The sequence below is a fragment of the Scardinius erythrophthalmus genome (genome assembly GCF_964197995.2).
Source record: "Scardinius erythrophthalmus genome assembly, chromosome: 3".
NCBI classification, from domain to species: domain Eukaryota; kingdom Metazoa; phylum Chordata; class Actinopteri; order Cypriniformes; family Leuciscidae; genus Scardinius; species Scardinius erythrophthalmus.
In genome coordinates, this window is record NC_138223.1 from 33415477 (window position 1) to 33430617 (window position 15141).

General features: G+C 44.3%; 1 protein-coding gene across 4 annotated transcripts in view; it reads right to left on the reverse strand.

Moving 5' to 3' along the window:
• Positions 1–15141, reverse strand: part of dok7b (docking protein 7b) — a 33462-nt gene that overhangs the window by 8154 nt on the left and 10167 nt on the right. For all 4 annotated transcript variants that reach the window (XM_081360582.1, XM_081360581.1, XM_081360584.1 and 1 more), the window contains exons 5-6: positions 11034–11153; positions 759–866 (exon numbers count right to left, since the gene is read on the reverse strand). In XM_081360582.1, coding sequence (XP_081216708.1) covers positions 759–866; positions 11034–11153 — 228 coding nt within the window. The remainder of the gene's footprint in view (positions 1–758; positions 867–11033; positions 11154–15141) is intronic.

Sequence of the window (15141 nt, forward strand, 5' to 3'; positions counted from 1 at the left end):
TTTGTTAGTTGTAATGAGTGTTTTGTGTACTTCGCTGTGTATGTTTATGCCGTGCAGCAGCAGCTTATTTGCATTTAAAGGGCACACACTAAAACAGCGCGTTTTTCTGAGCCCCCAAAAAATGACAATTTAAACATGCTTTAAAAAATTATCTGTTGGGTATTTTGAGCTAAAACTTCACATACATACTCTGGGGACATCAGAGACTTATTTTACATCTTGTGAAAAGAGTCATAATAGGTGCCCTTTAAAATCAAATCAATATTTCTTGTTCTATATTTATAGATCAAGAAATCTATACTGTATGTTTCATAGTATAAAGTCAGTCGGTCAATATCACAAAATAAATCCCTTCAGAATGAAGTTGCATGATTTAGTTTGTACATTATCCCTTAAAAAACCTTGCCATCTGTCATGTAATAACAATAATAACAAATAAGAGCTGTCTTTTTCCTACACAAAGCAATTGAGCGACTTTCATGTGAAGGCTTTTATGATCCTTTTACAGTGCTTTTATGGTCTTTTTGGAGCGTGACAGACACTATGAGCTGTTGCTGTATGGAAATGAACTATGTAAACTATTATTCAAAAATTATCCTTTTTTCGATCCACTAAAATACTGAATAATTAAAAAACAACAACTGATTAATTATAACTGATTTTTCATTTTTGGGTGAACTATTATTTACAAAAACCTTATTTTAAATAAAATAAGCCTCCTATGTGTGTTTATTTTTGTGTATGGCTTTTTGAATCACCTGCCATGCTGTGGTGGCTGCAAATCGACAGCATACTGAGTCGTTTCTCCAGCTCACTGGCCTCCTGGCTAATCCTGTCTTCTATAGATGACGGGTTAGCATTGGGGTCTATGGAAACATTACATTTTAATTAAACCAATACAGTGAACATTCATCAACCAATAAAGTGAACATTCATCATTCATACACACATGTACCAACAAATATATTCTTATGATCAAACAAACGAAACACAAACATGCACCAGACAGCACTGATTTGTCTCTGAGCATTAAGTCATATATAATCCATCACTGTTGTATCACGGTCTCTGTTGGGAGAATTACTGGAGCCACTGGCCACATCTATCAGTTTCTACTGGTACATTACAGACATAGCCTCACAGCAATAATCTCTCACACAAGCACTTATACGCACACACACACACACACACACACACACACACACACACACACACACACACACACACACACACACACACACACACACACACACACACACACACACACACACACACACACACACACGTGTATCCACACTCACACATGGGAAGCTTTGAGACCTCCTTTTGAATATAGCAGTAGGTTAGAAAGCTGAAAGAGCATTTGCTTTTTGCATATTTAAAGAGGTTTGTCATTGTACAATTTATCTGCTCTGTGAAATTCTTCTGAAGAATACGGAATAAAGTGAAAGGCTGAAAAAGAAGAGTGCCTTGGCTATACCCTGTAGCCCTTATTTATCACTGGCAATCTGAACTCAACCTTTATTGAATATCAAAGGTTAAAATACATCACGTGCACATAATTAATGACACTTAATGACAGCAAGAACAACTGCTCTGACATCTCAGTATGAGGGATGACAGGCGAGAACTTAATGTAATGTGCATAAATCATAAATCTGAGAATTAAGAGAATGTGCTGTCATAAACATCGAAGTAAACAAACTTTAAGGCTTTTGATTTACACCTTTATACTTCCATTCAACAATCAAAGAAACTGGGAGAATTTATAGAGGAAAAAATACTAGAAAACGTTTTCGCCGTGATTACAAGCAAGCAAGCTATCATCATCATCATCATCTTCATCATCATCATCATCATCATCATCATCATCATCAAAAATGCACCATACAACAACCAGGCTGAAAATTGTTGTGTTGTCTCTGTGGTTGGTTCACAGAGAAATACCAAAAATATGTTTTGATTCTGAATAATCATATTTTTAAGGCTATGGTACACAACATCAATGTAATGAAGGGGGAAATAATAACACCTGTCAAAATATTTGTCCACAGAGCATAGATCACCTCTGTAAATGGGTATGTAAATATGTAGTCATTTAGCACATGCTTTTCCCTTAAAGCAACATGGTACATTTATTACAAGAAATGGCCCTGGAGCAGCCCGGGCATAATATTAGTGCTTCGCAATCAATCTTTGTGTGGTTCTTTGAACTGGTCTACAAGCTCGCTGACTATGTATGTAGAGAGCCATTTTAACTATGGCTGTGCTTATTTTGGCTATGAACCACAGAAAAGCTTTAAGCCACTTCATATCCATATATTTTATGTTACTGACCGTGTGTCAACTCTCCACAGGATTCTGTTTACACAACTCATGACAGCATGCAACCTTTCCGCTAGACCTTATCATTTTATCTCAATATCACTGGCTCAGCAGCTCAATTTAGTGATTCTCTGTGCGTTCAGTGTGGCGGTTTGATCTATAAAATGATGTGTCAAGTTAATATAATTTTATGCTTACATGGTAAATCTATCTAGGACCAATCAATAAACTAAATGTGAATCTTACATTGATTTTTGGGACTATAATTCAGTATCTGGGAAGTCATGTAAGGTTCCATTAAAAGGATATGTACCACATATATATTATTACCCTCCGTCAAGGTGGAGCCATTGAGTGGTTAGATTTAAAAAGTGATTGCCATTACAAAGCAAGACTCATTAAAGTTTATTAAACTTAATGAATATGATTGACTACAGACCCCTGTTACTGCTGTATCATAAGTCAACATCATTGTTGAGTATTTTCTCCTAAAAACTGCAGTGAACCAAAGACAGTCTCTAAAACGCGGCTTGAAATCGTGTCTGACGTCACAAACTCATCAACGAGTGGATCTCTGAGCTGGAGTGAGTGAGTGGAGGCGGGGCAATTATTGACTACAGGGGGACTTTAACTCTTATGAACTGATTGGGGTCTCAGAGACCCCAGGGCCATTTTTAAACATACTTAACATTGAATTGTCGAGTTGACTAATTTTCAACTTGAAAACACATTTCAAATGGCATGTCACATGAAAAATATTGCATTTCTTACATTAGGGATCTGAGAAAATCCAATTTGAAAACATTAAAATAATGCAATAAATTTTTACATAAATGTATGTATCAGAACAGTTCCCTTATCGTTCGGTCACTCTCGACGTCTCGTCGTGACTGACGATTTTGGGATCTCGCTCAGAGGACCGATCTACTTCGAGTGTAACTAAACAAGCCAATTTCATATTGGCATGCAATCATTGCATTCAGCTGCTCTGCCTCGTCAGCTCGGGTATAAATGAGCAGCTGGTGCATGATGCAATCAGCTTTTCGCTTCGGAGTTGAGCTTCTGCAAAGAAGATCTACAAAGAAGAGTGTACTTTCCTGTTCTCTTTGAGTGTTGGCGACACGGCACGGCAGCGAACTTCCTCGACCGATCCAGCACCTTCTAAATAAAACAATAGCTGTTTTAACAGCTGGTATCGGTTGCGCACCACGGGATTCCCCTTTCCGTTGGTGATGCGAGCGGGGTTTCCCTGCGTGCTTCGGCACAAAAAGAGAGCAGTTCTCTAAAAGAGCTTCACGGTGTGTGCGCGTTTGTACAAAAATGGCAAACACACCGTGTGTTTCTGGATGCGGTCGTTTCCTGACGACAGGTGATGGTCACGGACACTGAATTGTATGTTTGGGCATTCGGCATGCAATGTCAGCGTTCGTGGATGAGTCATGTTCTCACTGTGGAACATGACCATCTCGGAGCTCCGATCGCGGCTCTCACTCCTCAAAGGGATGGGAGCCCCCTCGCCTCTGCCTTGATCTAACCCTCCTCGGGGGGCTACTTCAGGCCGTAGTTTGGGAGATCTGAGGGTGACAGTGAGGACCGGTTCCGCGGGGCCACCACCCCCGGGTCCCCCTCACTCCCCTGTTCCGCAACCAGCTGGGCCGTCGGAGGAACGGGCTGGGCCACCTTCAAGGTCTGCACCAGTCGTATCCTTCGGCGCCCCGCCTGACGATCAGTGGTCCTAGGGTCCCCTCCCCCCTCACTACCCTCGATGGCGGGGCAGCCAAGGGTTATACGCGTATCCCCCCGTGGAGCGGGCAGTTGCCATGCAACTTTCCCCTAACTCCACCACACTAAGGGGGGAACCGTGTCTCCCATCCTGGGCCTGTAAGTACTCGTCGGGGTTAACCGACAAGGCTTACAGAGCCTGTGGAGAGGCTGCCTCTGCTTTACACGCCATGGCGTTACTGCAGGTTCATCAGGCCAAAGCCCTGAGAGACCTGCACGAGGGTAGTCGCAACCCAGGGGTTCCCCAGGAACTTCGTGCCGCAACGGACCACGCGCTACGAGCAACAAAGGTCACCGCACGGTCACTGGGTCGAGCGATGTCCACTCTTGTGGTCCAGGAGCGACACCTCTGGCTGTCTCCCAGACCGGTCTCTTCGGCGAGGCTGTCGAGAGCTGCGCCCAACAGTTCTCGGCAGCACAGAAGCAGACGGAGGCCATTAAACATATCCTGTCCCGGCGGTTGGCTCCAGGTAAGGGGCCGTCGAAGCCAGCGACCTTGTCTGCTCCTCGCCGAGGGCGCCCCTCCGCGTCCGCCTCCGCTCTTCCGCAGCAACCACCAGCAAAGCAGCGCAGAGGAGCCAGACGTGGCCGTGGCGCCCCGCCCGTCCAGGCCTCCGCCAAACCAGGAGGGAAGCGTAAGGGTAAGAGGCCCTGAGACGGACGACCCAGAGGTGGAGAGGACTGCTCTTTGGGAGATGGCGACAGGACCACTCCCTCCCCCGGAGGAGGACCGGCGGGAGAATCCTTTGTTCCAGTTTTCTTTTGTTCTGCCGCTGGCCCAACAGCCAGCGGTACCCAAATTTTCAATAAAAGAGCAGTTTCTCTCCTTTCTGGGTCCCAGGAGGACTCGGGGAGCGGTTCATGGTACACTACCCAGACACACTCCCCTTCCTCTATCGCCAGAGGGCAATATCGGACGGGTTCAGGACACATTCAAGCATCCTCACGTCCAATCTGCCCTACCACGGAACCAGGTAAGCGACTCACAACACGCTCAGACCACGCCTTCGGCTGCCTCGACAAAAAGAGAGCTCCACGGGCTGGGTCCCTGTGTTCCACTTCGCTGCCCCACCCCAGGTATGCCTGTGGTTCTTTTGGTCCCGCTTGTACAGTCTCTGCGAGCCTGGCTAGCGCTCCTCAGGCCGTCTCGCTGGCTCATTCGAACCATCAGGCTCGGCTATGCGATTCAATTTGCCCGGCGCCCATCCAGGTTCAGGGGTATTCAGTTCACATCAGTAACCTCAGACAATGCCCCTGTCCTGAGAGCGGAAATCGCGGTCCTACTGGCGAAGGATGCGATAGAGCCGGTTCCTCCAGCCGATATGAAGACAGGGTTCTACAGCTCTTACTTCATTGTACCCAAGAAAGGCGGTGGGTTACGGCCGATCTTGGACCTGCGAGTTTTGAATCTGGCTTTACACAAGCTACCGTTCAAAATGCTAACGCAGAAACGCATTTTCGAATGCATCCATCCCCAAGATTGGTTTGCAGCGATAGACCTGAAGGACGCGTACCTCCATGTCTCCATCCACCCGCAACACAGAATATTTCTGCGTTTCGCGTTCGAGGGTCGTGCATACCAGTACAAGGTCCTACCCTTCGGGCTGTCCCTCTCGCCTCGTGTCTTCACCAAGGTCACGGAGGCGGCCCTTGTTCCTCTGAGAGAGCAGGGTGTTCGCATCCTCAACTACCTCGACGACTGGCTCATACTAGCACAGTCCCGAGTTCAGTTGTGCGAACACAGGGACCTGGTGCTCAGTCACCTTAGCCAGCTGGGTCTTCGGGTCAACTGGGAAAAGAGCAAACTCTTGCCAGTGCAGAGGATCTCTTTTCTTGGTATGGCGTTGAATTCGGTCGAACAGACAGCACGTCTCACAGACGAGCGTGTCCAGTTGGTGCTGAACTGCCTGAACACTTTCAAGGGCAGAACCGTGGTTCCACTGAAACATTTTCAGAGGCTCCTGGGGCATATGGCGGCCGCAGCGGCAGTAGTACCACTCAGTCTTCTCCATATGAGACCGCTTCAGCACTGGCTCCATGGCCGAGTTCCGAGATGGGCGTGGCAACGGAGTTGCTCCGGAGTTACTCCGGAGTGTCGCAAACACTTCAGCCCGTGGTCGGACCCGTTGTTTCTGTGGGCAGGAGTCCCCCTGAAACAAGTGTCCCGACATGCAGTGGTGTTCACAGATGCCTCTGCCACCGGCTGGGGTGCCACGTACAACGGGCATGCAGTCTCAGGGGTCTGGACAGGACCCCATCTGCATTGGCATGTCAACTGCCTAGAGTTGCTAGCAGTACGTCTTGCTAGCAGTACGTCTTGCTCTGAGCCGCCTCAAACGGCGCCTACAGGGGAAAGACGTGCTGGTCTGCACGGACAACACTGCGACTGTTGCATACATCAACCATCAAGGTGGTCTGCGCTCTCGCCGCATGTCGCAACTCGCCCGTCACCTCCTCCTCTGGAGTCAGAAGCATCTGAGGTCGCTTCGAGCCATTCACATTCCTGGTGCACTCAACACTATAGCCGACGAGCTATCACGTGCAGCACTTCCAGGAGAATGGAGACTCCATCCCCAGGCGGTTCAGCTGATTTGGCGCCGTTTCGGAGAGGCACAGGTAGACCTGTTTGCCTCCTCAGAGACCACCCACTGCCCGTGGTTCTATTCCCTGACCGAGGCAACTCTCGGCACGGACGCTCTGGCACACAGCTGGCTCGGGGCCTGTGCAAATATGCGTTTCCCCCAGTGAGCCTTCTCGCACAGACATTGTGCAAGGTCAGGGAGGACGAGGAGCAGGTCCTGCTAGTAGCGCCATACTGGCCCAGCAGGACCTGGTTCCCAGAACTAATGCTCCTCGCGACAGCCCCTCCTTGGCCAATTCCTCTGAGGAAGGATCTGCTTTCTCAGAGACGAGGCACCCTCTGGCACCCGCGCCCAGACCTCTGGAAACTCCATGTCTGGCCCCTGGATGGGAAGCGGAGGTTCTAGGTGACTTACCCCAAGAGGTACATTACACCATCACTTCGGCCCGAGCACCGTCTACGAGACGAGCTTATGCACTGAAGTGGAACCTGTTCGTCGAATGGTGTTCTTCTCACCAAGAAGACCCCCGGAAATGTTCGATCAGAGCCGTGCTTTCCTTCCTGCAGCAAGGGTTGGAGCGGAGGCTGTCCCCCTCCACCCTCAAAGTTTATGTGGCGGCAATATCTGCACATCATGACCCCATACTGGGTAAATCGGTTGGGAAGAATGACCTGGTCGTCAGGTTCCTTAGGGGAACGAGAAGGTTAAATCCTCCTCGTCCACCTTCCATACCCTCTTGGGACCTTACGCTGGTACTAAGAGCACTTCAGCTCGTCCCATTTGAGCCTTTGCAATCAGTTGACTTAAAGCTTCTAACTATGAAGACTTTGCTTCTGCTGTCATTGGCCTCCATCAAGAGGGTAGGGGACCTGCAAGCATTTTCGGTTGACGAATCGTGCCTGGAATTCGGGCCGGGTGACACCAACGTGGTTTTGAGACCCCGGCCTGAATACGTGCCCAAGGTTCCAACCACTCCTTTCAGGGACCAGGTGGTGAACCTGCAAGCGCTGCCCCCGGAGGAGGCAGACCCAGCCCAAGCTTTGCTTTGTCCCGTCCGAGCACTCAGAGTGTACATAGACCGGACACAAAGCTTCAGGACCTCAGACCAGCTCTTTGTCTTTTTCGGAGGCCAGCAGAAGGGGAAGGCTGTCTCCAAGCAGAGGATGGCCCACTGGATAGTGGATGCCATTACCTTGGCTTACCAAGCACAAGGTGTGCCCTGTCCTCTCAGGTTGCGAGCTCACTCTACCAGAAGTGTTGCATCCTCCTGGGCTCTGGCACAGGGCGCCTCGCTGACAGACATCTGTAGAGCTGCGGGCTGGGCGACACCCAACACGTTCACTAGGTTTTATAGCCTTCGTGTGGACCCGGTCGCTTCCCGTGTTCTCGCCTCAAATGGTCAGAGACACGAGGGGGCCCCGGTTTAGTATCGGCTTGCTGCGCCCACAAGTGCGCTAGAATTCTCCTGAGAGTCCTCTTAGTAGACCCTGTGAGTCCTCCGATCATCCCTATGGCGTCCGGACCTACACCTGGATGCCCATATGTGTGACCTTCAGCAGGGTTCCATATGTGTGTTCCGCGGCAAGCTCTTAATGAAGCCCGTGTCTCCCCTGGCAGAGTCCGCCCTGCTGTCCCTGCCAGTGTTGTTATCTTTCGATGGTGAGAGCCACTCAGGGACTCCGTATTGCACAGCCCTCAAAAGGTTAGTCCATACGGTATCTTCCACTAGACCTCTAGTAGGATGTGGATTCCGCAGTGTTCCCTCCTTTGTAAAAGAAGGGGGGCACGCTTTCCCAGCGTTATCCAATATTTGTCACTCTAAAGGGGTTATTCGGAACAGTAGTGACGGACACACAAGGGTAAGAGGGTTTAGGAGGCTTGCCCAGGGCGCTGGAAGCGGGCAGCGCCCGTGGCGCTTTGGTAGGGATCCCAAAATCGCCGGTCACGACTAGACGTCGAGAGTGACCGAACGATAAGGGAACGTCTCGGTCACGTATGTAACCCTCGTTCCCTGAGAGAGGGAACGGAGACGTCCCGTCGCCACGGGCGCTGTACCGTTGCTGGGGCCTGGGTCGCCAACTCGGCTCAACTCCTCAGCGAAAAACTTATTGCATCATGCACCAGCTGCTCATTTATACCCGCGCTGACGAGGCAGAGCAGCTGAATGCAATGATTGCATGCCAATAGGAAATTGGCTTGTTTAGTTACACTCGAAGTAGATTGGTCCTCTGAGCGAGATCCCAAAATCGTCGGTCACGATGAGACATCTCCGTTCCCTCTCTCAGGGAACGAGGGTTACATACGTAACCGAGACGTTCTGCTTATTATTTATTGTTTATTTTAAAGGTACACTATGTAACTTCTGACCCTCTAGCAGTTAAACAACAAAACTACATGCATTTTGCGGAAGAACACTGTGCAGGTTGTGCTTTGGCTCTGCGTGACTGTGCGGATGAATATAGAATATGAAAAATAGAGAAATTATCCTATTGCTCATTAAACATTCACTACTAGGCTTAAAGGGTAAGTTCGGTATTTTACACTTAAAGCCCTGTTTACAGATCGTTTCTGATGAAATAGAACGGTTAAGATTAAAATTTGGACACATGCTGCTGTCCCGAGAATTTTAGGTTTCTTTCGCTTTCCCCAAAACCTCTAGAATGGGTGTATAGGTGCACTGGAACAATCCTTCATAAAACGCATTAAACTTTCGTTTACAAAGATGTGAAACTCACCGAGTGGTCAGGGGTGTTCACTGATATGCTCACACAAAAATCGCTGCAAAAGATGCTTTCCAACAGGTGTTTTACCATTCGTTGTAAAACTGTGGATCTATGTTTCCAAACGTCTCACACCCGTAGATTCTTCCGTTGAGAGCTTGAATAATAGACACTCCAGCCCAGTTGGTGGCGATAATGCACCTTTGCCAATTGCAAGCAAACCTCTGGCATTTCATTGAATACACAGAAGAAGCAGAAGAAGAAGCGGCGGAGTAATACCGTACCTCACACAGCTCACCCAATACAAGTCAATGGAGTTGGACAAAAACTACGATAAAACCTGTTGGAAAGCATCCTTTGCAGCGATTTTTGTATGAGCATATCAGTGAACACCCCTGACCACTCGGTGAGTTTCACGTCTTTGTAAACGAAAGTTTAATGCATTTTAGGAAGGATTGTTCCAGTGCCCATAGGCTGCCATTCTGTAGGTGGGGGGGAAAGCGAAATAAACCTAAAATTCTCGGGACAGCAGCATGTGTCCACATTTTAATCTTAACCGTTCTATTTCATCAGAAACGATCTGTAAACAGGGCTTTAAGTGTAAAATACTGAACTTGTCCTTTAAGAAATAACCAGTTTAGATGGAAAGGATCTCAAGCTGACTAGCTGAAGACGTTATCGTAGCTATACCCAGACAGTGTACTTCCTTGAAAATATATTCCAGCACAGCGCTGTAACAACCATCATGAAATGACCCTTCACAATTGATAATGCTTTAAAATGAACTACATATGACAATGTATCTGTTCAGTAAAATACCTTACTTGCCTGTTGAGTAATAAAATCTCCACATAGCTTTTACAACATTTCAAATCCCTCAGTTCTCGCCATCTCTGAAAAGCCAAGCCAATGTTGATTCTTGTTTTATTACGAGCTATCTTTTGCCAGCAGACTCTCCTCTGTTCAGATGATTCCCGGAGGTTGGAGATTTATGTCAACCTTTCTCGCTCGTTGTGACAACTAACACACTCCCACACCATACACGAGTCAAAGTAGTAACTTTACTCTATTTAAGGATATGACGAGACACGCACGGGCGAGTATGTATGCCTAAAATATAAACACTTATAATAGGCTTATAACAGTCAATCAGGGTAAGACAAAATCGCATGCTGGAAGAAGGATTGATGATGCATTGACTCATTATTTAAATTTCCGAGCAGTACATGCCTACTGTGTGGCAAAACAGAGGGATGCAGCTTCAAAAATATCTGCCTACTAGATTTTGATTCGATCAGAGGAATCTATTAAATTGAATTGGAGGGAATATAAAAGGCTAATTTAAAAATTAGTATTATTATTTTTACATTTACATAATTGGAGTCTCTGGGACTCCAAACAAAAAATCAGCAGACATTCTGAGCAGAACATGAGCATGCTGGGAGAAATAAAGAGGGAGAGAAGGAAACTTGACACCACATATCAATCATACATAGAGCTTAGACACAGATATGCACACGTAGCTGACAGCTCACATACAGCAAGCTAATGAGGCCAACATTAGTAACTTTGAAATCTCTGATCTGAGATCTTACATCACACACCTCCACAAGTATGAACTCACCTGGCAGGACTGGGCGCAGTCCAAACGGCCCCCTGCTTGGTGATATGCCACGCACGATGCAATCGAACAAAAAACTGATCTGTTCTCCTTCTGCACATGCAAGAAAGAAAACACCAGCCCCTACGGAGACAGAGAGAAAAGAAATAGCTTCTTAATGTCTTGAGCCCGTTTTATTCAAAAGACGTAATGCACCATTTCGAATTCAAATTGATATTAATTTCCCATAGCCTTAAATAGAAAATTAGTTTCAGTAATGACCATAATAGCAGTCACAAGATTACAACAAATGAGGGAACATCAAGTCATTCCTCTGAGCAGACGAGAACATTGACATTTCACTGATTCAGGATAAATGAATTATATAGACCAATCCAACCCAATGGAACCAAGAAAAACTATACGAGTTCATACATCATTCAAATAAATTCATCAGGCATACAAAGTCTATAAAGTAAAGTAACTGTCTTCAAAGTAAAGGCTAATTGAAGACAGTGATGTTTTATCAATGAGCCAAATGCATGGAAGTTATATATCTGGTCCACAGCTTTAAAAAAAAAAAAGAAAAAAAAAAGAAACAGTGTTATAAAACTTTAGCATAATTATAATTTATGAAATAAGTGGATTGTGTACCAAGAAAATCCGCTTCGGTGCCCACACCTCCCCCATACAAATGTCAATAGCATCTGCAAAGCCTGAAACACATTTCAAACTAAATAAGAGCTGGCAAAAGCACAGCTGAATGCTACTGAAAAACTAGCTATTAAAGAGCCTTAAGGCTTCGAGTATAATGGGAAAACTGGGCTAACAAAGACCTTATTTGTGACAAGATGCATTAATGATTCATCTGCACTCAGATTATGACTGTTTTTCTTTGTAGGACATGCTTAGGAAAGAGACTTAGGCGGTCTTTCATGAAGGCAAATATAGTCCTGTCAAATCCCTGAGCATCACTGTGGAGACGGTATAGGAGTGACAGTCCATTACAAAAATAACCATAACACCCTTAGCACTTGGTTTCATAATTCATAAACACACTGCTAGGCTATTAATACTTTAGACATGTGGCCAAATCTGTGGCTATTTATTTACCTTGCCCACATTTTGAGAATAAAACAGGCCTAAACCTGCTTTTGCTAAACTATAGAAATTTTTTGATTATGAAAATACCCAGATGACTCTGCTAACATGTGCAGTATACAATAGAGTACTATATCCCACAATGCAATGCGGTTGAACTTACATTTCCAACATTACGAATGAACTGTAAGTAGTATTAGTGGAGGTTTTTTTTATTTGTATTAAAGTACCAATAAAAAAAAAAGAAAAAAAAAAAGAAAATGACTCCAGTTTGAAACGTATATTGTTGCATAATGAATTATGTTTCACATTTTTTTAAATAGTAACCTGTAAACAGTGTATACTGCACAGCATTCAATAAAAGAAGTCAGTATTCCAGTTTAAACATAGGCATTCTCTGACGTTTTTTACAATTCTTATGACTTTTTTGTGCTGTATAAAAAGTTGCACAAGTAAATGTCTCACGTGAAACATCTGTAATCAAGTTAAAGTACCCCTATTATGCTATTTTAAAGTTCCCTAATGTTGTTTTGGAGTCTTCTTCAACAAGTTTACATGCATCAAAGGTAAAAAAACTGTTTCATTTTCTCATAATATACATTTGCACATCACCACATTTTCAATGATTCTCAAACGACGCGTTAGATGAATCAGTCTCTCTAAATCCCTTCTTTCCGCGAGCTACTTTGCTCTGATTGGCCAGACAGCTCAGTCTGTTGTGATTGGTCTACATGCCCATTGCCATTAGAACGTCAGCTCTGCTTGTCCTGAGGCTTCCTACACCGTAAACTAAACACAGTAATGAACAATGACGTTGATTTTACCATATCAATGCGAGCACGAGTCCAATAATAAAACATTGGAAGAACTAGTTATTCAACCCGAACCTCCATTGCAAGGACGACTCGAGCAGGACATTTCTCAGTGATGCACTACTCAGTTTGAGGTACATTATGAGATGTTGCAACTGTAAATCCTCACCATAAGCATTAACAAGTTCATGTCCATCAACAAACCAATTATTCTACTAATACTTATTTTTCTAATTTACTGCGGTGAGCATCTGGAAACTGTATCACTAACAGTGCATACATTAGCCGAGCTCTAGCGTGAATGACTGTAACATAAATGTCGGTAAAAAAAAATCTTGCTCCATGCTTAATCTTTCCCTAAAAGTAGTGAGAAAACAGACGATCTGCATTAATAGACACAGTTTTAGGTAATAATGGCCCACAACTGATTAGCAGAAGTATTTCAGTAAGACAGTAATAATGTGAGTTAGCCAGTTAGCAGGAGACCTACACAATATAAAACTCAAAACTAAGTATTTTGAACACCAACTTTCAAGAGCAAGTGGTTTGCAAATCCTGCATTGAACTCCGAGATTTGAGAAGCAGTCGTCAGTAAAATAAAGGAAACACAGCAAAAGTTTAGGATTATACTGCTGTGGTATCGTGGTAAAGATTAATTTTAACCACTTCACATGCTCGTCCTTGGGCAGTGAAAAAACTGGCTTTACCTTCACATTGTAGAGCACAGCGCCGTCTTCTCAACATGATGCTATCCAGACCAGTATCAACAGGAATCAGCTGCTGGTTTGAGGTTCAAATTTTCCCTGGTGTCTGCACGCGCAATAAGTGGGCGGGCAATATGCTAATGTTTCATCTCGACGTCACAACAACACGGCTTATGACTCGTTTGAAAAACGATTAATTTCATTGACTCGGAGTAAACTCTTACTTTTGAAAGACAATAACTTTATATAAGGTGAACTTTCAGATTTAAAACTTTGCAGGATGTTTTCATTCACTTTTAGCTATGTTACACACTACATGAAAGGTCATTTTCAAAAATCCATAATAGGGGCACTTTAAGATCAAACACTTGCAGAATCATATAATTAGTATTGCATTGTCAGTTTCAATTTAGGTTACAATTTTTCTAAGTCTGTTGACAAACTAAACCAGTGAATAAACTCACATCTGTTCAGTCTCTGAAATCAAATGAGACTGCTGACACGCTCACTAATTGCACTGCCAGTATGTGTTTTGTCACGGCGTGTGGCCTGTGACATTGAATTGCGCTAGAGACAGCAACAAGGCCATATTTTCAATTTAATTCACTCTGTCTCCGAGCAGCCAACCGCTGAATTACACTAATGGGAGTGGGAGGGACATGACCTCTGTGTGGCAGAGACCAATCGGAGCTTATGGTTGTCAAACTATAATGAGATAAAGCACTGGCTAACAGACACATGCTCCAGACAAGGTAATTATTTCACTATATGCATCTAAATGTAAACTCGGCTGTCTTAGTATCTGTTTCCCTGTACGTTTTCATGGATTTACATACATTTTCAGAATGCATGAGGTGGTAGTAGTGGTTGTAATGAAGATCCAAATTCAACTGAATTGAACAAGCTCTCTTTGTGCGGATGTCTAAGCCCAGAGATCATCTGCAGCTCTATTGATTTGCATTTTCTGCACTGAATTTGAAGGAACATCTGCAAAATTAATTTTATTTAAATATGGTAAAATGTGTAAAAACAAATCTAAAAGTATTTAACATTTAAGATATATTTTGAATAAGAATAAAAAAAATAAAAAAATAATAAAAAATAATAATAATATATATATATATATATATATATATATATTAATATTTAAAAAAATTATGCTATGATTAAATAATGTTTTCTCTTGTTTTTGCATGTGTTCATAATTTCTTTGTGTGATAGCCTGGCCAAAAATTAAGTCCGCACAATTTAGCTTGTTTCATTGCATTATTACAAATAAAACAACTGACTCAAAGCACAACTATGCAATAAGCTTCTTTAACCAATTTTTTAATAAAGGGTGAAGATGTCAATTTTCCTAGGCTGGAAATCACTTTTTATTTTCTAAATAAAGGAGTTCTTTCTGTGATGAAGAGCTTTTTGTGAAGTTCTGCATGTGCAGTTTCCATGCAGTCCTAGACACGACTAATGTTGTACTAATGTAGTACAACAGCAATGAGAGTCTGGTGTCCAATG